Source organism: Salvelinus fontinalis, chromosome 18 (assembly GCF_029448725.1).
Source record: "Salvelinus fontinalis isolate EN_2023a chromosome 18, ASM2944872v1, whole genome shotgun sequence".
Taxonomy (NCBI): domain Eukaryota; kingdom Metazoa; phylum Chordata; class Actinopteri; order Salmoniformes; family Salmonidae; genus Salvelinus; species Salvelinus fontinalis.
Genome location: NC_074682.1, coordinates 26,041,457 through 26,065,395, shown reverse-complemented (window position 1 = coordinate 26,065,395; position 23,939 = coordinate 26,041,457). Strand labels below are relative to the sequence as shown.

General features: G+C 41.3%; 1 protein-coding gene and 1 long non-coding RNA gene across 47 annotated transcripts in view; both read left to right on the top strand.

The window, feature by feature from the left end:
• The window catches only part of cast (calpastatin), a 93,239-nt gene extending 76,366 nt beyond the window's left edge, over positions 1–16,873 (top strand). For 26 of the 46 annotated variants that reach the window (XM_055868730.1, XM_055868757.1, XM_055868734.1 and 23 more), the window contains 31 exons: positions 438–482; positions 685–813; positions 1,927–2,049; positions 2,827–2,871; positions 2,977–3,078; positions 3,191–3,271; positions 3,828–3,863; positions 4,719–4,805; positions 4,999–5,079; positions 5,454–5,576; positions 7,181–7,261; positions 7,656–7,733; positions 8,017–8,085; positions 8,367–8,489; positions 9,072–9,116; positions 9,319–9,447; positions 10,450–10,572; positions 11,429–11,506; positions 11,790–11,858; positions 12,107–12,211; positions 12,389–12,505; positions 12,634–12,747; positions 12,958–13,047; positions 13,154–13,258; positions 13,509–13,601; positions 13,901–13,945; positions 14,100–14,216; positions 14,462–14,548; positions 15,038–15,067; positions 15,186–15,292; positions 15,712–16,873. In XM_055868730.1, coding sequence (XP_055724705.1) covers positions 438–482; positions 685–813; positions 1,927–2,049; positions 2,827–2,871; positions 2,977–3,078; positions 3,191–3,271; positions 3,828–3,863; positions 4,719–4,805; positions 4,999–5,079; positions 5,454–5,576; positions 7,181–7,261; positions 7,656–7,733; positions 8,017–8,085; positions 8,367–8,489; positions 9,072–9,116; positions 9,319–9,447; positions 10,450–10,572; positions 11,429–11,506; positions 11,790–11,858; positions 12,107–12,211; positions 12,389–12,505; positions 12,634–12,747; positions 12,958–13,047; positions 13,154–13,258; positions 13,509–13,601; positions 13,901–13,945; positions 14,100–14,216; positions 14,462–14,548; positions 15,038–15,067; positions 15,186–15,284 — 2,649 coding nt within the window. In that variant the 3' untranslated portion in view covers positions 15,285–15,292; positions 15,712–16,873. The remainder of the gene's footprint in view (positions 1–437; positions 483–684; positions 814–1,926; positions 2,050–2,826; positions 2,872–2,976; positions 3,079–3,190; positions 3,272–3,827; positions 3,864–4,718; positions 4,806–4,998; positions 5,080–5,453; positions 5,577–7,180; positions 7,262–7,655; positions 7,734–8,016; positions 8,086–8,366; positions 8,490–9,071; positions 9,117–9,318; positions 9,448–10,449; positions 10,573–11,428; positions 11,507–11,789; positions 11,859–12,106; positions 12,212–12,388; positions 12,506–12,633; positions 12,748–12,957; positions 13,048–13,153; positions 13,259–13,508; positions 13,602–13,900; positions 13,946–14,099; positions 14,217–14,461; positions 14,549–15,037; positions 15,068–15,185; positions 15,293–15,711) is intronic. The other 20 variants (XM_055868751.1, XM_055868738.1, XM_055868754.1 and 17 more) reach the window with 17 other exon arrangements.
• Positions 16,874–21,632: 4,759 nt separating this feature from the next.
• On the top strand, positions 21,633–23,551 carry LOC129815968 (uncharacterized). Its single transcript, XR_008753500.1, has 3 exons — positions 21,633–22,323; positions 22,814–22,847; positions 23,162–23,551. It is a non-coding gene; the product is annotated as an uncharacterized LOC129815968 (long non-coding RNA).
• The last annotated feature ends 388 nt before the right edge of the window (positions 23,552–23,939 follow it).

Here is a 23,939-nt window from a genome sequence, read left to right as displayed (position 1 = left end):
AGTGACACAGTAACAGAGACTCACAGTGCATTGGATGCAGTGAAGGATGTTTACTGTACCATTTTAAATTTTAGCCATTTAGCAGACGCTCTTATCCAGAGCGACTTACAGGAGCAATTAGAGTTAAGTACCTTGCTCAAGGGCACGTCGACAGATTGATCACCTAGTCGGCTCAGGGATTCGAATCAGCAACCTTTCGGTTACTGGCCCAAAGCTCTTAGCCGCTCGGCTACCTGCCACCTGCTTTACCATTCTGCAATTTTATTTGACTACATGAGGAAGAGGGTGCTCTTGTTCCTGCATGAGTACTACCTATGTGGGTTTGGTTGAATTGAGCCCACAGCCATCCAGAAGCTCAGTTGGGTATAGGAGCTGAGCAGTATCACAGATAGTAGCCTAGTGTTGTATTCACTAACCTTTCCTGCTCTGGGTTACAGGTACAGGTGGAAGTAGTTCCCCCAGGAGCTATGGCAGCCAAAGAGGTAAATCATCTCTCTCTTTTCTCTCTATTATTAGTTATTACATTTACCAATTTTATTTCATTAAACATCTACATTTATTACATTTAGATACGTTTTTACATTAACCAGTGTTATTGCAATAACCGTTGTTACAGGGTGTCAGTACATTGAATTTGCTCTTTTTCTGTTGTATACATTGAGTATTATCTATCCTTGATTGTAGCCGGCACCCATGCACCCAGCCAAAGCTACACCTCCTACCACGGGAGGAGGCAATATTGTAGGGGAGGCGACAACTCCATGGAAAGCTGAAGTACCAAAGCTTCAAGAGTCTCTGAAACAGACAGCCAAGGTAGATGGCAGACAGTCGAGAAGTGCGGGGCCTCTCTCTTTGGATCTTTATTCTTTACCTGACCTGGCTCTCTTTACGCTCACTTCCCCATTCAACACACTCTTCCTGGGTCATTATTCCATGTGTTATGTCTTCCTCATCTCTCCCGTGATCTTGAGGTTTTAGTCGTTCTTCCACCCCTTGGTATTCTATCTTCCTCTTCTCTCTGCCGATATATTTCAACACATATCTCTGCTTTGGACTTCCTTACTTCTGGCCTAGAGGTGTCTGTGTGTCTAAGTGGGAAGTGAACAGACACTCTTACTCTTAAGCTTACTCTTACGAGTCTTCCCAGCATGCCCACATTTGTGGTACGCTCACCACGTCAAGACAAACCATGTCTACCTTGTCTGTCTCATCTGTTGTCACCACAGAAAAGCCACAATATATTTCCACTTTTTCTTCTGGTTGCATCACACCATATATAGTATTGCTTCTGGGTTTGTTTACCTGGTTTAGGTTGACAGGGTTTGTTTACCTGGTTTAGGTTGACAGGGTTTGTTTACCTGGCTTAGGTTGACTGGGTTTGTTTACCTGGTTTAGGTTGACGGGGTTTGTTTACCTGGTTTAGGTTGATGAGGTTTGTTTACCTGGTTTAGGTTGACAGGGTTCGTTTACCTGGTTTAGGTTGACAGGGTTTGTTTACCTGGTTTAGGTTGACGGGGTTCGTTTACCTGGTTTAGGTTGATGGTGTTTGTTTACCTGGTTTAGGTTGATGGTGTTTGTTTACCTGGTTTAGGTTGACAGGGTTTGTTTACCTGGTTTAGGTTGACGGGGTTCGTTTACCTGGTTTAGGTTGATGGTGTTTGTTTACCTGGTTTAGGTTGAAGGGGTTTGTTACCTGGTTTAGGTTGATGGGGTTTGTTTACCTTCCTATTACTCTACTAAACTGTGACAACAAATTCTGGTCAGGTACTTCTCTTCTCACGGCGCCTTTCCTTTCCATTACCAATGACAGACAAGCTGCTAACTATCATCCTATCACTCCAGTAAACTGTGACTGTGAGATTATGCGCAGCACTCTGAACTCTTCTCTGCACCTCGTCTAATGGCTTGAACCATGTGCGTTTATAGACTGTGCCCACCACATCAAGCAAAGTTGACATGGCTAAAATGGATCCTGCTCAGTTAGTTACGGCTGTTGCTGCACCAGCTGCCGCAGCTGGAAATGCCTCTCTGAAGGGGCCACAGACTAAGGTAGACTCCAGTTTACTTTGGTGTATTAACCACGCTATAGTACAAGGCTCTTGAGGGTGGGGCTATCCCTGGTGTTAAGGGGCTATCATTGATCACTAGTTTGTGTCATTGTCGTTCTTTCACTGTTTTCACACAATGTATCCAAGATCATGAATTAACACAGTGACACAGTAACAGGGACTCGGAAACAGTGAAGGATGTCTATATAACCATTTTACATTTTAGCCATTTAGCAGACGCTCTTATCCAGAGCGACTTACAGGAGCAATTAGAATTAAGTGCCTTGCTCAAGGGCACATCGACAGATGTTTCACCTAGTCGGCTCAGGGATTCGAATTAGCAACCTTTTGTTACTGGCTCAACGTTATTAACCGCTAGGCTACCTGCCACCTGCTTTACCATTCTGCAATTGTATTTGACTACAGGAGAATTAAGAAGAAACCTGCATACTGCTCTGAGGAAGGCCTTGAGGCTGATGCGTAAAAGCTTAATAAAGAGCAGTGATACTATGAAGAGCAGTGTGCGGGTTTCTTCTTTTTTCTCATGTTATTCAATTGTTACAATGCACCTGCAACAAAGATAGCTCAGATGTGCAAGTGCCTTTTGAAATGTAACTACATGAGGAAGAGGGTGCTCTTGTTCCTGCATGAGTACTACCTATGTGGGTTTGGTTGAATTGAGCCCACAGCCATCCAGAAGCTCAATTGGGTATAGGAGCTGAGCAGTATCACAGATACTAGTGTTGTATTCACTAACCTCTCCTGCTCTGGGTTATAGGTACAGGTGGAAGTAGCTCCCCCAGGAGCTAAGGCAGCCAAAGAGGTAAATCATCCATATATCTTTTCTCTATGTGGGTTTGATATTGCACTAAAATGATTGGCATGGAGTTGCATTACTCGTGTTTGAGTTTTGTTGCATCATATGTAGGAGCTTGCTGTGGACCCGTTCGATGCCCTGGCTGATTCCTTACCCTCATCAGAGTCTTTCGCCCCTGCAGCCCATGTATACACCGGGGCAGAGGTGATAGAGGTACAGAACCTTCACAGAGTGTGTGTGTGTGTATGCACAGTGCAATTTCGATTGGGTTGTGTGTGCATCAGGTCACCATGTAAAACACTGTGTGTTGTTGTATATGTCACAGCATGGATTGACCTCAAAGAAGGGAGTGATATGTGGGGGGAAAGACTGCCCACTGCCCCCAGGATACCGATTTGAAGACATGGTCAGTCTTTAAATCACCCTCCTCCTCCATTGTTCTTCCTCATCATCATCATCACTTCTGCAACTTAATCCAAACCTCAGCCTTCTGCTGTTACAGCGCTTTGAGCTTGCATGTATCTTTAGCTTTGTGTTGCAGTACTCCCTTTGACATGACACATTTGACTGGAACCCCTTGGTTATCAGTAATTCCAACAGAGAGATACACCCCATCCAGAAACAACCCCTAGACACTGTCCTATCCCCTGGACACTTGTGTTAATCTGAGAGGAATGGATAGGTGTTAGCAATATGGACACATTTTCACCAAGCTGATCAGATGACAAGATGGAGTTACTACCATATCTATCTTTTTTTCCAGGTTTATATGATGGACTAGGGTTTGTTTCTGGACAATGCCAAAAAAGCCTGTATATAGTTACCACTCTTTAATATTCTTTTGTCATTCTTTTGTCAGAACATGATCAGATTTTTATTTAAACCTAGGCTTACTCAATTAGAATATATAATTAATGCATTTTTATTACATTGAATTACAATGTTAAATTACATTTTCATAGGCCCCAGTTGCAGATGTCAAGCCAAAAGATGTCCCGGTAAGTCATTTTATTTACTGCTAGGGAGTATGCTGGGGAGAAATGTTGAGATATTGACTTTCTCCTTTCAATCTTTCTCACATACCCACATACTACTGCATGTGCATCCACACACACACTAAAGGAACTAAACAAACCATAGGTCATCCCATGGTCTCTGCTGACAGTTTTGGGTAGCTCTACAATGTAGAATGTTGCTTTGCACTGTGGGGTGTTGGCTCTGCAAGTAACATTAGACCCACCTCAACCAGCTGGCTCTAGTTCTGCTAAACCCATCCTTTATAAACACACCCACACACTAACAACAGATAAATAGTCAACACACAATCACTCATTACTCCACACCTATTCACTTATACACACCTACACACACATTCACCCTCTGGGCCACACCTTGTTTTGTACTGCAGTTCTCTGTGTAGTATACCTCTGCTTCTGAGAGCTTGTTAGGACAAGAGGCAAACTCTTTTACCCTTGAAGTATGTTGTCAAAAGTGAGTTGTCTAAAGTTGCACATTTGGTTATAAAGCGTGTTTTTATTACATTTACATTTTAGTCCGCTTCAGGGATTTGAACCAGCAACCTGGACCAATGCTCTTAACCACTGGGCTTCCTGCCAAATCTGATGTTTTGTAAAGAGATTCTGCTCAGAGTCCTTTGCGGAGTTCTTTGTTGTGATTTAGATTCTAGGAAATGTGATTGGTGGGTGTGTCGGTTCTTTTTCTCCTGGTCTCTTTTAAATGGTTGGAGTTATTTTGACCCGCCCTCTAGTGGTGCAGTTGAAGAAAAAAATATTACTGTAATGCTTTGTGTATAACTGAGATTATTTGTTTGCTTGTTTGTTTACTTGTATCAGAAACCCATGAGCACAGATGAGGCTCTGGACTCCCTGTCCTTTGGGTTCACAACCTCTATGGCTCCCATCCCTCAGAAACAGGAGAAGGTGAGACTTTGCACTATTAACAGGTTATAATCACTTATAAATCAATTTGAGCCCTGTTCCCTAAAACATGCATAACGTTACAGAATGATTATTAGTCCCATAGTCTTTTGGGTGAGATTGAGGTCCTGACCAGTGATACTGTAAATAAGAAGTGAGATGTCATTATAACCCAATGTATTTCATCTGTTGACAGAAAGTGGAAGACTTGGGTGCCATTGATGCCTTGTCTGCTGGCTTCTCAAACTTTGCTCCACCTCCACCTGCTACCATCAAGGTAAACAAAGACTGATAATATTGTTCTTCATCCCTTCATCGTAAAACTGTCATTAGCATGAGATGGTAAACTGTTATGAGAACCAATGTCAAATTGTGTTAACTGACATCACACAGTCATAATGACACATAGCACAATGTAGGCTACCTTGTGGGACAGCTAACTTCCTAGCCACCTACTGCTTATCATGTCATGACATATTTATGATGCTTACAAGATGACCATGGCATATAATTTTAACACAGTGTCAGCTGTAATAGCTTTGACAACTGATGTGTCATACTAACGTTCTGTAAAGACAGCTTTCTAGTGAAGGCTTGAAATGAACTCTTCTCTGCACCTCGTCTAATGGCTTGAACCATATGCGTTTATAGACTGTGCCCACCACATCAAGCAAAGTTGACATGGCTAAAAAGGATCCTGCTCAGTTGGTTACGGCTGTTGCTGCACCAGCTGCCGCGGCTGGAGATGCCTCTCTGAAGGGGCCACAGACTAAGGTAGACTCCAGTTTACTTTGGTGTATTAACCACGCTACAGTACAAGGCTCTTGAGGGTGGGGCTATCCCTGGTGTTAAGGGGCTATCATTGATCACTAGTTTGTGTCATTGTCATTCTTTCACTGTTTTCACACAATTTATCCAAGATCATGAATTAACAGAGTGGCACAGTAACAGAGACTCACAGTGCATTGGACGCAGTGAAGGATGTCTACTGTACCATTTTAGCCATTTTTATGAAAATAAGGTATTTCTGTTTTATTTTTTAGAAATTAGTACACACAAAAAAACTTGTTTTCACTTTGACATTATGGGGTATTGTGTGTAGATTGATAAGGGGGGGAATTATGTAATCAATTTTAGAATAAGGCTGTAACGTAACAAAATGTGGAAGGGAAGGGGTCTGAATACTTTCCGAATGCACTGTATATAGTGTATAAGCCTTCCACAACCATAAGACCAACTAATAATTGAATTATTTATCAAAATAGTTTAACCTGCTTTTTTTGCTATAATTTCTGATCTGGCTTTCAAGTCTGTCTGTGAAAATGTCCTTTTTTGTTACAAATGTAACTAGAACCAAGCATAATGCACATTCACTAATAATGACTAACTTTTTGTAGTAGACATTAGGCTATATAAAATTTGCACAGGTCTCAATATCTAATCTTTAGCTAATCTTTTATCTTTCAAGTTTAGCCAGCTTGGAACTATTTGCTAGGTAACAAGGTTGAATTGTTATGAACACACCCTTTTGTTTGTCTCCAACATTTTTTAAAGCATGTTAACCTGTCCACTTTGTTCAGATGTTGAATTCAAGTGGTCTACCTTATTTCTCAGAATGAGAACGAATTGCCAATTCCGTATATAATAGTTTTTAATGCTTATTGCACATTTATAAAACACTGACGAGACAGCGAGTACAACAGAATTTCGCTAAAATGCTGCTAGCGGTACCCAATGCGCGAGCTCAATCAATTTATTTCATACTCTAGTTTTAGATGTGTCGGCTCTGCGCGCAATTGAGTAGTTGAGACATAAAAAGGATATCGTTAGAAAAGTTAACTTATCCCCTATTACAGTAAAATAATGTTTCAATGTGTTTTGGTGTCCATATGACCGATTCTGTTGCACCAAAACTAAAATGCAAATAGCGAGTTGAAACCGCTTGTCAGAGAGGAAGATGTGATCTCTCAACTTTGTTGGCGTGAGAGGGCAGGTGTGTAAATCATAGAGGGAGAGGCAAAGCGAAAGGTTTCACTCTCGCTGAAATCTGTCCAAAATAAGCCCAATCGATGCGTTTCTATGGGTTTATTTTGGACCTAAGCTTGTTAGGACGGTCTATTATATATAGACCTCTCGTGTAAATGGGGAGGTGCACACCGCACAGAAGGAGCGAAAGAGACGAGACCAAAAATACAACACGAGAACAAGCGGAAGTAAACGCTCTTAAAAACGATAAATAACAACCTTGATCCATGCGGTACAGACATTTGGAATATCGCGCAAGAACATCAATTCGAAATAATCGAATGAATTCAATATATCGCCCAGCCCTAAAGTGAGATGTCATTATAACCCGATAATATTTCATCCATTGACAGAAAGTTGAGGATTTCGCTTCTGTTGATGCCTTGTCTGCTGGCTTTTCCAACTTTGCTCCACCTCCACCCGCTCCCATCAAGGTAAACAAAGACTGATAATATTGTTCTTCAACCCTTCATCGTAGAACTGTCATTAGCATGAGATGGTAAACTGTTATGAGAACCAATGTCAACTGACATAACACAGTCATAATGACACAGCGCAATGTAGCCTAGCTTGTTGGACAGCTAACTTGCTAGCCACCTACTGCTAATGCTAATGACATGTTGTATTTATGATACATACAAGATGACCATGTCATACTTTTAACACAGTGTCAGCTGTAATAGCTTTTGACAACTGATGTGTCATACTAACGTTCTGTAAAGACAGCTTTCTAGTGAAGGCTTGAAATGAGCTTTCCCCTGTTACTCTCAACTAGAACCTAAGAAACAGTATTTAACAAACCAAATAATCTTTCTCTTCTTCTTCCAGAAATCTGAAGAGTTTAAGTCTGCGCCTGTGACCAAGTCTCCTGCTCCCCCCGTTGACAAGAAAGCTAAGGTGGAAAAGGTAAATAACACCAAAGAAAGCAGGTCCTACATCCTGCATGACTACATAATATAAGCCATGCATGAAACAAAATAAACAGTGACAATCGCTTATGTCCAGTGTTAAACTGGGATGTCCAATGTTGCAGCTGACGCTGTGCTACTGTTGTGTTGAGTAATTTGTCATCAAAAAAGCTATATTCATGCAAATAGACAACAAACTCTAAAGCTATTCTATGTTATATTTATGTTGGGTTATGTTGAGTTGTGAAGCTGTTATCTATTGACTTGTGTTTGTGTTTCAGTTTGCTGATGACTTCTCTCTGATGTCAGGATTGGACTCCCCACTGGACACCAAGCCCAAGACAGATGAGGTTTGTCATATGAGGGCTACAGTTTCTAGGTTGATGGGGTTTGTTTACCTGGTTTAGGTTGATGGGGTTTGTTTACCTTCCTATTACTCTACTAAACTGTGACAACAAATTCTGGTCAGGTACTTCTCTTCTCACGGCGCCTTTCCTTTCCATTACCAATGACAGACAAGCTGCTAACTATCATTCTATCACTCCAGTAAACTGTGACTGTGAGATTATGCGCAGCACTCTGAACTCTTCTCTGCACCTCGTCTAATGGCTTGAACCATGTGCGTTTATAGACTGTGCCCACCACATCAAGCAAAGTTGACATGGCTAAAAAGGATCCTGTTAAGTTGGTTACGGCTGTTGCTGCACCAGCTGCCGCAGCTGGAAATGCCTCTCTGAAGGGGCCACAGACTAAGGTAGACTCCAGTTTACTTTGGTGTATTAACCACGCTGCAGTACAAGGCTCTTGAGGGTGGGGCTATCCCTGGGGTTAAGGGGCTATCATTGATCACTAGTTTGTGGCATCGTCATTCTTTCACTGTTTTCACACAATGTATCCAAGATCATGAATTAACACAGTGACACAGTAACATGGATGCAGTGAAGGATGTTTACTGTACCATTTTAAATTTTAGCCATTTAGCAGACGCTCTTATCCAGAGCGACTTACAGGAGCAATTAGAGTTAAGTACCTTGCTCAAGGGCACGTCGACAGATTGATCACCTAGTCGGCTCAGGGATTCGAATCAGCAACCTTTCGGTTACTGGCCCAAAGCTCTTAGCCGCTCGGCTACCTGCCACCTTCTTTACCATTCTGCAATTTTATTTGACTACATGAGGAAGAGGGTGCTCTTGTTCCTGCATGAGTACTACCTATGTGGGTTTGGTTGAATTGAGCCCACAGCCATCCAGAAGCTCAGTTGGGTATAGGAGCTGAGCAGTATCACAGATAGTAGCCTAGTGTTGTATTCACTAACCTCTCCTGCTCTGGGTTACAGGTACAGGTGGAAGTAGTTCCCCCAGGAGCTATGGCAGCCAAAGAGGTAAATCATCTCTCTCTTTTCTCTCTATTATTAGTTATTACATTTACCAATTTTATTTCATTAAACATCTACATTTATTACATTTAGATACGTTTTTACATTAACCAGTGTTATTGCAATAACCGTTGTTACAGGGTGTCAGTACATTGAATTTGCTCTTTTTCTGTTGTATACATTGAGTATTATCTATCCTTGATTGTAGCCGGCACCCATGCACCCAGCCAAAGCTACACCTCCTACCACGGGAGGAGGCAATATTGTAGGGGAGGCGACAACTCCATGGAAAGCTGAAGTACCAAAGCTTCAAGAGTCTCTGAAACAGACAGCCAAGGTAGATGGCAGACAGTCGAGAAGTGCGGGGCCTCTCTCTTTGGATCTTTATTCTTTACCTGACCTGGCTCTCTTTACGCTCACTTCCCCATTCAACACACTCTTCCTGGGTCATTATTCCATGTGTTATGTCTTCCTCATCTCTCCCGTGATCTTGAGGTTTTAGTCGTTCTTCCACCCCTTGGTATTCTATCTTCCTCTTCTCTCTGCCGATATATTTCAACACATATCTCTGCTTTGGACTTCCTTACTTCTGGCCTAGAGGTGTCTGTGTGTCTAAGTGGGAAGTGAACAGACACTCTTACTCTTAAGCTTACTCTTACGAGTCTTCCCAGCATGCCCACATTTGTGGTACGCTCACCACGTCAAGACAAACCATGTCTACCTTGTCTGTCTCATCTGTTGTCACCACAGAAAAGCCACAATATATTTCCACTTTTTCTTCTGGTTGCATCACACCATATATAGTATTGCTTCTGGGTTTGTTTACCTGGTTTAGGTTGACAGGGTTTGTTTACCTGGCTTAGGTTGACTGGGTTTGTTTACCTGGTTTAGGTTGACGGGGTTTGTTTACCTGGTTTAGGTTGATGGGGTTTGTTTACCTGGTTTAGGTTGACAGGGTTCGTTTACCTGGTTTAGGTTGACAGGGTTTGTTTACCTGGTTTAGGTTGACAGGGTTTGTTAACCTGGTTTAGGTTGACGGGGTTTGTTTACCTGGTTTAGGTTGATGGTGTTTGTTTACCTGGTTTAGGTTGACAGGGTTTGTTTACCTGGTTTAGGTTGATTGGGTTTGTTTACCTTCCTATTACTCTACTAAACTGCGACAAAAAATTCTGGTCAGGTACTTCTCTTCTCACTGCGCCTTTCCTTTCCATTACCAATGACAGACAAGCTGCTAACTATCATTCTATCACTCCAGTAAACTGTGACTGTGAGATTATGCGCAGCACTCTGAACTCTTCTCTGCACCTCGTCTAATGGCTTGAACCATGTGCGTTTATAGACTGTGCCCACCACATCAAGCAAAGTTGACATGGCTAAAATGGATCCTGCTCAGTTAGTTACGGCTGTTGCTGCACCAGCTGCCGCAGCTGGAAATGCCTCTCTGAAGGGGCCACAGACTAAGGTAGACTCCAGTTTACTTTGGTGTATTAACCACGCTACAGTACAAGGCTCTTGAGGGTGGGGCTATCCCTGGGGTTAAGGGGCTATCATTGATCACTAGTTTGTGTCATCGTCATTCTTTCATTGTTTTCACACAATGTATCCAAGATCAAGAATTAACAGAGTGGCACAGTAACAGAGACTCACAGTGCATTCGACGCAGTGAAGGATGTCTACTGTACATTTTACATTTTTATTTAAATTAGGTATTTCTGTTTTATTTTTTAGAAATTAGAAAAAAATATATACCTGTTTTCACTTTGTCATTATGGGGTATTGTGTGTAGATTGATAAGGGGGGGAATTATGTAATCAATTTTAGAATAAGGCTGTAACGTAACAAAATGTGGAAGGAAAGGGGTCTGAATACTTTCCGAATGCACTGTATATAGTGTACAAGCCTTCCACAACCATAAGACCATCTAATATTGGAATTATTTAATCAAAATAGTTTAACCTGCTTTTTTGCTATAATTACTGATCTGGCTTTCAAGTCTGTCTGTGAGAATGCCCTTTTTTGTTACAAATGTAACTAGAACCAAGCATAATGCACATTCACTAATAATTACTAACTTCTTGTAGTAGGCATTAGCTAATGCTAATGACATGTTGTATTTATGATACATACAAGATGACCATGACATATAATTTTAACACAGTGTCAGCTGTAATAGCTTTTGACAACTGATGTGTCATACTAATGTTCTGTAAAGACAGCTTTCTAGTGAAGGCTTGAAATGAGCTTTCCCCTGTTCCTCTCAACTAGAACCTAAGAAACAGTATTTAACAAACCAAATAATCTTTCTCTTCTTCTTCCAGAAATCTGAAGAGTTTAAGTCTGCGCCTGTGACCAAGTCTCCTGCTCCCCCCGTTGACAAGAAAGCTAAGGTGGAAAAGGTAAATAACACCAAAGAAAGCAGGTCCTACATCCTGCATGACTACATAACATAAGCCATGCATGAAACAAAATAAAAAGTGACAATCGCTTATGTCCAGTGTTAAACTGGGATGTCCAATGTTGCAGCTGACACTGTGCTACTGTTGTGTTGAGTATTTTGTCATCAAAAAAGCTATATTCATGCAAATAGACAACAAACTCTTCAACTATTCTATGTTATATTTATGTTGGGTTATGTTGGGTTGTGAAGCTGTTATCTATTGACTTGTGTTTGTGTTTCAGTTTGCTGATGACTTCTCTCTGATGTCAGGATTGGACTCCCCACTGGACACCAAGCCCAAGACAGATGAGGTTTGTCATATGAGGGCTACAGTTTCTATCTAACAACCAATGAAATACTAGTATTTTACAGAAGACCAGTGGAGATGTATTGCAGTTGTTCTTGTTCTATGTACCATCTAATGTGCTGTTGATCACATGATCTAATCTCCCTCCCTATGTCCCACTTCCCCCCTCTCTGCCTCTGTGTTCCTTTCTCTGTCTGTATCTCGCTCCCTGTGTGTCCCACTATCTGCCCCCCTCTGTCTGTGTGTCTCCAGGGTGGCTCCATGTCCCTGGATGCTCTCAGTGCTCTGGGAGACTCTCTGCCTGCTCCAGAACTAGCACCTGAACCTCCCAAGATCAGACATGAGGACATAGTCACGGTATACTCACACTGACTTGTATTCCCTTTCTTTATTTATGGGGCTCATAGCTGAATTGTTTAGGCTGAAGATGACAGCAACTCCTGCCTTGACGGATTGAGTTAATGTGGTATTTCGTATGGCCACAGGTGCGAAACTTGTGTGTGACATTATTTTGTGTTCATTTCTGCTCTTCAGGAGGGCAAACTCACATCGAAGAAGGGAGTGTTTGTGGGTGAGCGAGATGACACACTCCCACCAAAGTACAGGTTAACAGAAAACAAAGTCAAAGACCTGCCTCCTCTGAAGCCAGAGGTGAGTCTCATATAGGCAAAACGCAAGTCATTGGGAGATAAGAGGACAAATTCTGTATCACTTTTAGAAGAACCAGGAGGAACCAGGAATTATTGAAGTGAGGGAATCTCTCTCTCTCTCCCCGCCAGCCCTCCATGGACTCTGGTGAGGCTCTGGAGATCTTGTCAGGTGACTTCATGTCTTCCTGTGTGGCTCCAGTTGTCCAGGCTCCTGTCCTCTGCCCCCCAGCCCCTCCCACACAGGTGAACAACACTCTCTACGATTGATCGTTCACTTATCAAACCATCCACTGATTGGTCTGCTCTGTATAGATCTATGATCATCCAATATGTGTTTTTATGTCTAGCTGCTTACGTCTCTTCGTTTTTTCATTATCAGTAGTATAACAGCTTAATTAACATGTACATGCCTTGTTTTTGTTTTTTACTTTCTTTCCTCTCTTTTGACTCCAGGCCTCAGATGACTTTGCCTTGGATGCTCTGGCAGGGGACTTTGTAGCCCCAGCTGTTGCTCCTGCAGTCAAATCTGCTGTTGACCGCCAGGTACTGAGACACACTTCATGTAATATCATTGTTGTCTTATGCTTCATTCACATCCAAAATATCGGGTCAGTCAGATTCCCATTGTAACTTGCCTGTGTGTGTGTAGCTATCTAGAGGGACAGTAGATGCTTTGGATACCTTGTCAGACTCACTGATGGACAAGACTCCTATCCCAGAGCCTGCTCCTGTCTCAGTCAGAGACATCGTCAAGGTACTTAGGTTTTATAAAGGGTTTATGCATGCTTCATTAAGCCTACATAAGATATACTTAGTTTAAAGTGCGACGGAAAATTCTCTTAGGCAGTTTTGTTGCACAAAGGCTAAATAATCTGCATTTTCGAGATTATCATTTCCATTCCTTGGTCAAAATAGAAGCTTTACCGCAATGCAACTAAACCTGTAACAGATAGCATTAGCTCATATTGGCTATTTGATATCAGTCTGCTCTCTGCTCATCCTAGGAGAAAAAGATTATGGAGGAGAAGCTTACCAAAGTGGGGGAGAGGGATGACAGCCTTCCAGCTGAGTACCGGCCCACAGAGAGGGACCGAAAGGTAAAATGTCCATAGTTGTAGTAGGAAATAAAACGGGGAATCCTGAAGATGCTAATCTAATGTGCTAATGTTAACGTAAATGCTAATAGGTGTGTAAATAAATGGGTAAACAACCTTTGTGTATTTACACTCCACTACACACCCAGAACATTTTGCAATAAACCATAAATAATACTGTACCATTCTGATCACTTTTGGACTAAATAATATAAAACCGTTTACCCTGTGCCAATAAATGATGTGAGGTGGATATAGGGTGTAAGCAAGGCTGTTTAAGGTTGTGTCTTTTCTTCTCAAAGGCAATGGCAGAGGCCAAAGTCCAGGCTGATGTTAGACCCAAGCAGGTGAGGTTTCTGTCCAATTGTATCTATAAACGCACACATAAGTCATATTCAATGTCGTACTGTGTTGAACACAGTGCAACTCATAAAGGTCATGTTTAAGTCAAGTAAACCAGATGTACAGTACATAAGTGACCGTCATCCTCTCTCTTTACAGCCATCGATGGATGACAGTGAGGCCCTTGACCTCTTGTCTAGAGACTTGTCTTTCTCAGCTGGTCCAGCTGCAGCCTCAGTAGCCGTGACAACAGAGCAGAGACAGCCCAGACTGGAGGTACTTACCTACTGCAGCTTACCTACTACAATCTAACAGACCGCTAAAGTGAGTCTCAGAGTAGGAGGGCTGATTTAGGATCAGTTTAGCCTTTCAGATCACAATGAATAAGATTATATAGACGGGTGAGACCTAATCCTAAATCAGCACTCCTACGCTGAGACGCTTTTTGAATACAGGCCCTGAGATGTTCTGTTGATTGGCAGGTTAATGAATTTACTGGCTATTTGTGTTTCTCTGTCCAGCCCATGTCTGCCCCTGTCCTGGATGACCTGGCAGGCACCCTGCTCCCAGACACCCCCGAGTTCAAATCCAAGGGAGACAAGCCAAAGGTGAGGAGGGTATCTAGCAGCAACATGGTCTCATTAGAATAATTATGTCAAAATAGTAACATTTTACCATTGTAGTTGTATGTCTCCGTGGCTTTCATATTAGTTATGTCTCAAAACATTCAGACATTTTTCTAATGTAGACTTCTAGTTTAGGAAAAGCTAACGAAGGCCGGGATTTAATCCAATTGCAGGTTATAGGTAATTCAGCTTTAAAAGGCAATGTTCCTGCGGTCGCGGAGATTGCATTCACGCTGCTTATGTCAACTCAATCAGACATTGCATTTAAAAGACATTGCTTAAAACCCTTTATTTAATTGAATCCCAGTCTAACCATTGATTCTCTGGTTATAGAGACAGTCGTTGTTGATTGTCTTAAAGTGCCCTCTAGTGTTAACCAGACTTCTTACAAGTCTCCCATATCACATATGACCATGGTGCCCCCTGAAGTTAAATCCACTCTGACCAAGGTCTCAACTTTGTTTGTTGCAGAGCAAGAGCAAGTCAAGGTCAAAGTCAAAGGTAAGGATACTATACAAAACATGAATGAAATTGGGTCCTAATAATCATTTGAGATACATGGCCATATTCATATGATTTGGTATCAATGTCCTCTAATTGACTTGAACTTTTGCCTCAGAAACAAAGGGAGGAGGATCCGTCATCCATAGACCACCTGTCTGGACAGCTGAGTTCAGATGTAGTGTCAGCATCCACAAATAAGGGTGGCAAGAGCTAGACATCTATGTAAGGACTACAAGACTCAACCATCTTTATTTATTTTTTTACCTGTATTTAACTAGGCAAGTCAGTTAAGAACACATTCTTATTTACAATGACGGCCTACACCGGCCAAACTCAGACGATGCTGGGTCAATTGTGCGCCGCCCTATGGGACTCCCAATCACGGCCGGTTGTGATACAGTCTATTCGAACCAGGTTGTCTGTAGTGACGCCTCTAGCTGAGATGATGTGCCTTAGACCACTGCGCCACTTGGGAGACAATGTGACTGTAATGCATGCTTGCATGTCTCTTATTCCCTAAAATACTAGCATACATACTTTTTAGTTTGAATCTACTGGCCTGGCACTTATTAGTATCTTCTAACAGGTTTTTGAGTCTTCTCCTGTGACATTGACTGATGTACGTTTCTGATATATTGCAGGTTTCTAGCGCACTACATGTCCCCTTCCACACGGTGGCGTCACTCGAGGGAGCTGCTATGAATGATTCTATTTTTCTAAATGGTGGAGAACATATACTGGATAAAAAACAAACATGACCACACACTTACACACATGCGCATGTGCACACACACACCACAGTGTGCAATGACTTTCCTGCTTGCTTTCGCAAATGACAGAAGATTGTACTAGTTTTGGTTTCTTTCATTTGAGATGAGGAGAGCAAAATAAAGAGAGAGCGAGCGAGGGAGGGAGTTTGTCCTGACTTATTTCCCAGGATTGACAGAGAATCTGTCCAATCCTGTAAGGAAAATTAAATCTGGGCTTTGCCCACAAGTGGCCTGACTGACTGTCCATCCTAGCTAACTGTCTGCATTGCCCCAACGTTGCAGTGACGTTGCTGCAGCGTTGGGGGTAATAGTGAGTGTCATGTGTTTAGGAACAGTATATAGGGGTTATGTAGGTTTGGGATGTCTGTCTAATCTTGATGTACTCAGAAAAGTGAGTTTTATCTTAAGTGGACACCCACCATAATACACTAGTGTACAGCATAGTCTGCTCAATATTGAAACGTATAAAAGGATTTACAGGAAATTATCTGCTTGATACGGATGCATCTGAGAGCAATTCTATATATTTACTTTCTGTAAAGCAATATATATTAAGAAGGGTTTATATATGTGTGTACTTTGCCTTATAAAAGCATTTATTGGTTTCAACTTCTGTGTCCACCTTCTAACTTAGGCAGTCACTACGTCTGTAAACTGTCTTTGTTTGTATACTGTAAAGACTTGCTCTAGATATGAGGACACTGTAATTTACACAGTTTAAAGGGCTATCACTTCTAGTCAAAAAGACCAAAGCTTTGTAGATTATTTCCCCAAGATGGTATCACAGAATTCTACATATTTAGGTGCAGGTCTCAAACTTGAAACTTGAGAGATATTTTGGAAATGGGAATTCTAATTAAATAAATACAAATATGTGAATAATAATTGTGTTGTGTGTATTCAGCATTCATGTGTCTGAAGTAACTCCTTGTGCCACCCTCAACAACCGAAAACAGAAACATGCTTTTTGTAGCTAACATGGGGTAACCTAAAATGTACATTGCCAATAAATAAATGACTGCCTATAACAAGACACGACAGTAGTATAATACTTTTGTGTAAAAGGGTCTTTCGGTATAGGGAACTTACTGTATATCTGTGTTGCAGTTAAGGGGAAGAAAGTCATAATATTTTAGAAACATTTTCACATGTAATATTAGGACAATCTTTCTCTTGTACAAAGCAGCAGGTGTTTTTTTATTTTATTTTGCAAAGCTTTACAAAGCTCCTTCCGCCTCTCAGTTTTGGAACGTGTGTTCAACCTCGACTCAAGGTCTTGTCTTGTTTTTTTACAGAGAAAATTGTAATTACTTTATTATAAACACTAACCAGGATTAGAAAAGTCTGTTGTTGGCTATAGGATGGTGCTGCCATTCTCGACCTGAATATAAGAGAAGCTTGTCTTTCTAACTACAAACTCAGTTGGACTTTTAGGGGAGAAAACTCCCAAAAGTGTGGACATTCTCTTTTTTCAACTACTAATTTTCTAGGCTGCATACATCATAACAAGACTCATGTTTGACATATTAAAGAAGGAAAATGTCCTGTCTTTTGTAATGTGGGCATTGCTTCTTTCTAAAGCAAAATAATTGCTTTAGTATTGATTTAATATTTTTTATAATTAATTTAATATGGAAATGTATATGAAAATGTTAATACACTATATATACAAAGGTATGTGAACACCCCTTCAAATTAGTGGATTTGGCTATTTCAGCCACACCCGTTGCTGACAGGTGTATAAAACCGAGCACACAGCCATGCAATCTCATTTGACCAACATTGGCAGTAGAATGGCCTTAAGAGCTCAGTGACTTTCACCGTGGCACTGTCATAGGATGCCACCTTTCCAAAAAGTAAGTTTGTCATATTTCTGCCCTGCTAAAGATGCCCTGGTCAAATTTAAGTGCTGTTATTGTGAAGTGGAAACGTCTAGGAGCAACAATGGCTCAGCCGTAAAGTGGTAGGCCACACAAGCTCATGGAACGGGACCGCCGAGTGCTGAAGCGCATACCCCGTATGTCCTCGGTTGCAACACTCACTACTGAGTTCCAAACGGCCTCGAAGCAACGTCAGCACAATAAATGCTCGTGGGGAGCTTCCTAAAATGGGTTCCCATGGCCGAGCAGCCCCACACAAGCCTAAGATCACCATGCCCAATGCCAAGCATCGGCTGGAGTGGTGGAAATTATATGAAAGCTCGCCACCGCCGGACTTTGGAGCCGTGGAAATGCCTGAATCGCGTTTAATCATCTGGCAGTCTGCCGGACTAAACTGGGTTTGTCAGATGCCAGGAGAACGCTACCTTCCCAAATGCAAAGTGCCAACTGTAATGTTTGGTGTTGGAGAAATTATGATCTGGGGCTGTTTTTCATGGTTCGGACTAGGCCCCTTAGTTCCAGTGTAGGGAAATCTTAACGTTACAGCCAGGCCTAATCGCACAACATCAGTGCCCAACCTCACTAATGCTCTTGTGGCTGAATGGAAGCAAGTCCCCGCAGCAATGTTCCAACATCTAGTGGAAAGCCTTCTCAGAAGAGTAGCAGCAAAGGGGGGGACCAACTCCATATTAATTCCCATGATTTTGGAATGAGATGTTCGACGAGCAGGTGTCCACATTCTTTTGGTTATGTAGTGTACATTCTAACAGAAAAATGAAGGCAGCATATTTATATGAGTTGGTTCAATACTCTTGTTTTGTTTGGTGGGTGGGTGTTTCATGTGTACATGGGGGTATATTGGTGAGTGAATGCAGGACTCATGGTTGCAATGGGATACGGTGATGTTGAAGAGGAAGAGGAGGCCACAGCCAGCAGCCAATGGGGCCCAAACAATCAAATCACAGGATGCAGTAGGGTCCACCTTTCCCACTGCAAAAACACAAGTCAAACACAGAAGACATTTGGGATAAATGTTTACAATGATAAACACCATTCAATAATGGAAAAGTCTACTTTGATTATCCAAATCAACCCTATCAAAGATATGAGGGCATTTATATAATGAAAAGAATAATTGTGATGTTGATGATGTCAAATATTCTACCTTTGCACGACTTGGCAGTTGTAGAGCTGGTTAGCTCTATGGCTGTGGTCATTGATGTAGTCGTCGTGGTTGTTGTTGTCGAGGGACTAAAAAGTGAGGTGTGTTAGCATGGATAACTTTCAGACTGTTAATAGGCTATAAAGAACCTCTGATTTAAAAAAAACATTGATATCCTTGTCTCATCGCGCTCCAGCGACTCCTGTGGCGGGCCGGGCGCAGTGCGCGCTAACCAAGGGGGCCAGGTGCACGGTGTTTCCTCCGACACATTGGTGCGGCTGGCTTCCGGGTTGGAGGCGCGCTGTGTTAAGAAGCAGTGCGGCTTGGTTGGGTTGTGCTTCGGAGGACGCGTGGCTTTCGACCTTCGTCTCTCCCGAGCCCGTACAGGAGTTGTAGCGATGAGACAAGATAGTAATCACTAGCGATTGGATACCACGAAAATTGGGGAGAAAAGGGGATAAAATGTATTATTTAAAAAAAACATTGATGTTTAGAACTTTATTATTCTGATACAATTGATTTATGTAATGTAGCCTAGCTAGCCTACTCACCTGGCCCAGCAAGGTGCATGGTCACCATCCCTTTTCTCCGTTGGAGAGTTTCTGATATCGTTTGTGAATTTTTTTTGAAGGGAAGAAAGTACAAATGAAAGATTCAACAAATTTCTAAATACATTATTTCTTATTGAAGATGTCTTATTAATGTGTATTTGTATATATTATGGATCCCCATTACTCTTCCTGGGGTCCAGCAAAATTAAGGCAATTTATCCAATTTTAAAAACATTACAATACATTCACAGACTGTGTACCCTCAGGCCCCTACTCCACCGCTACCACATATATACAGTACCAAATCTACGTGTACGTGTGTATAGTGCGTATGTTATCGTGTGTATACATGTGTCTGTGCCTATGTTTGTGTTGCTTCACAGTGTCATTCATTAAAAATGCAATTGCTGAACGTGATATATTTTATGATGGTTTACCAGGCTATAGCCTAAACAATAACTTTTACTTTAAAAATACACTTTAGACAAAACTACAACACTGAATTAATTTGGACAACAAATAAATTACAATTTAAATTTAAATTGAATATAAAATGCTATATGGCAAGCCTATATAACAACACTGTATGATCTAGGCCTGTGAGAGTTCAAGTATTCTGGCAACATCAAATCGATGACTTTAAAAAGATCATCTGAAGGGAATGAACGTACTACAGTATTTTAATATGAAAAAGTCTGACTTACCTTGACAAAAGAACAGTAAAACAAGTGTCTGCATCCACTTTTGGACCATTTTCATGTCTTTTTGCACAGCAACACTTTTAAGCTATTCTTCGTGGGATGTAGAAACAGGTGTGTAGCCTAGACTCATTGTAGACACATTGACCACCTTTTACGCATGCCTATCAACATAAATATTACGTCAGTCTTACTGGCCTACAGGCTATAGTTATAATGACCTGTCTTTTGCCAATTTGTTGGCATAGTCGAATTTGTCGGCCGCATTATATTAGCAGTTTGGCCAACATCTCCAAATGTAAGCAAGGACATTACACTAGCACATAACGTTCTGAAAACCATGTTTCTGAGAGATTGGTGAGAGCTTGGTTGTCCTAAGGTTATTTTGCATACAACCTTCCCGTGCAGGATAGTTGCTTGTTGGGTTTTGGGATGGGTGTTATTTAAGTTCGTTTAGCCCGCTGGTGTTTGTGCGGGCTTGTTGTTATTTTGACGTATGTGGTGTTTGTGTTCTGTCGGGTTTTCGCTGTCCGGGTTTTTTAGTAGCTATGGTTTTGGGTTTGTTGCACCTGTGTTTTGGGCTTCACCCATGTTTTTACTAGCCGAAAGGACATTAAAGCGTTTTTCCCGTCTACCTTCTGCTTTCTGCGTCTGACTCCACACCCATCACTCTCCAGACGTTACAGTCACGCCCTGACCTTAGAGATCATTTTTATGTCTCTATTTTGGTTTGGTCAGGGCGTGAGTTGGGGTGGGCATTCTATGTTTTGTTCTATGTTGTCCTTTTCTATGTGTTTTGCCTGGTATGGTTCCCAATCAGAGGCAGCTGTCAATCGTTGTCTCTGATTGAGAACCATACTTAGGTAGCCTGTTCCCACCTGTGTTGGTGGGTAGTTGTTTTCTGTTTTGTGTTGTTTCACCTGACAGGACTGGTTCGTTTCTTACATTCTCCTTGTTATTTTTGTTTCGTGTTCTGTTATATTAAAATATTAACATGGACACTTACCACGCTGCGTGTTGGTCCGATCTTGACTACTCTTCATCAGACGAAGAGGAGGAGCGTTACAAGCCCAAGTTAACAATTATATTGTCAGAGGGAAATATAAAGAAATACAAGTATGAGACTACAAATACTACAAATGATGAGAATAGCAGAAATATAAAAAATTATATCTTCAACTATAGTTACATTAGATTCTGTACACAGGATTAACTATACTATATATTATATATGTGTTTAAGTAAATATAGTACTATTGTTCTGATCACAATATCATTGTTTCATTGTTTCATTCTCTTTTCAAATATCTTTCAAAGCAAATAAAAGAGAAACATTTTAGGAGCGCTATTGTGCTAAATGTAATTCTAATATTACATTGATAAATATTACATTGAGTGTTTGTTCAAGTGTATATTTATGTGTGATATACATTATTTGTACTATGCTCAAACAGAAATCATGGATTAAATGACAGGATTATTTTTCAGTTATAGTTTTCACTGTCAAGTAATATTATGCTCCGGCAACAAGCATTCATATTTCTTGTAAAGTTATTAGTATTCTTAGAATATCTTCAGATTCTATGAAATGTTCAGCACGTCTCTCTTCAGGATAATGGACAGTCCAGTGGGCATCATCTATGTAGCCAAGTGATCATAGGGTCCAGGGGGCAGCAATAGAAGGAACAGGGAAGCCGCGGAGTAGTCGTTACTACGCTAGTACGCGGGCGACACGGCGTTTAAAATTAGTAGCCCGGGGCTAGTAGAAGCGTCTGCTCCGACGTCCGAAGGAGGCCGGTTGAAGGCACAGCGGATGGAGTATTCGTCGGCAGACCTGTCGTGGTGGTGCGGCGCCGTGTCGACTAAGGATGCAAGCCAGATGGCGAAAGAGGTATTGTAGTTGTAGTAATTTACAGACAGTTACCAGGCAATGTGTTAAACTAAATCCACACAGATTATCCCATCCCAATTAGTGATGTCTCGTTCTCTCTTTTGGAGAACCAGGGCTATGTCTGTAACTCCAATGTTATGTAACTAGTTACTTTGACACGATATACGTCCCAGCAGTTTAAACATTATTTAACAGGTTTTCTGTTGTGTTTCAGGCTGTGGCTCCAAGGTTCTCTGGCCGTTGGTTGGAGTGCTGCTGGCCCTGGCTGTGGCTTTGATCTCCACACAGTACTACTTCAGCAGTGAGTCTCTTCTCTCCTTTCTTACCTGCCGATAAAGTAATATAGAATAACCAACAAGGAATGAGCTCCAGTGCTGTTTCTAATTAGCATAGTCAATTATCAAAGATGCTGGTCATACTTGAGATGCGGATGCTTAACTTGGACTTTTGCATAAAATGTGCATTGTTGTCAAAGGAATATTTTTGTGAAAACTTGAGTTACAAGTATGGATAACAAATTAGGAACCCAGGCTCAGAGGCCTTAACAGACACAGAGGCCTTAACAGACACAAACAACATTTCACATGTTTGACAAAGCAAAGGCAATAAAGTACATTTGGGCGTAAACAACAATATCCAAATGTACGCATTCTATATGGGATGTCGATATACATGGAGGAGGCAGTAATGTATTCATGTTTATTACAGTTTTTGTATGTAGCACATAAAAAATAATATATATTATAGTTACTCTGCTGTTGTTCTGAATTCGTTTTTTGCATGTGCTACAGGACTACCCAAAAAGTGTCGACATCAGTTTGCCAAGTAAGTTCTCGTGTAAACTTCACAAATCTGTGATGACATCTTCCACTTCTCCTCTCCTCCTCTACCCTTTTCTCACAACACGATAAAATATATCTTCCTGCTGCTGTATCAATCTCGGGGACTTAATATTTTTCTCAGAAGTAGATCTGAGCCTGTATTCATAAAGTGTCTCAGAATAGGATCAGTTTGGCCTTTTAGATCACAATGAATACGATTAAATGTGATTCATCACTTTCTCTATAATTGACACTGTCTTTGTCTCTGTATTCATCTCTCTGTATTTGACTTTCTTTGACTGTTTGTCTGCCTCACAGGAAAGGACCATTGGAGTAATTCAGAGCGCCCACACTGCAGACGCAGAGACAGTGCTGTATTTACTGTATGTGTCCTTACAGGGATCTCCTTCCACTTTATGAATCTGAAGACTGTTTTATCATCATCTTACTTTTCTATTCTTTGTTCATTACAACGATGAACCAACCTGAAGTTCCAACTGTCTAAAAGAAAACATTTAGGATTCTGTTCACAATGTTAACGTCTCTGGCTATGGATTTGTAATTAAGGGGATGTATCATATATAAAACCTTTATATTGAAGCAGTATTACTCTGGTATGTGCTAGTATTACACCAATGCTATGCATTCTGCTGCGGTAGCCTAATGTTATGATTATTGGATTTATGCATCATGTATTGATGATAAATAAAAGCTGTAAAAAATATAATTACTTCATGTCTACGTACTGTCATCTTATCACCGGGACCAGAGAAAAGTGTGTGTGTCTACAGCATAGTGTGTGTGTCTACAGCATAGTGTGTGTGTCTACAGCATTGTGTGTGTGTCTACAGCATAGTGTGTGTGTCTACAGCATAGTGTGTGTGTCTACAGCATAGTGTGTGTCTACAGCATAGTGTGCGTGTCTACAGCATAGTGTGTGTGTCTACAGCATAGTGTGTGTGTCTACAGCATTGTGTGTTATTTCCTTGTTTAGCTGTTGAGTAGGAGACTTTTAATCTCACTGTGTGTGTTCAAACACAGAAACATAATCAAGCCTGCTCTCCACTATTTCACTTCACATTGCGGAGAGCAGGGA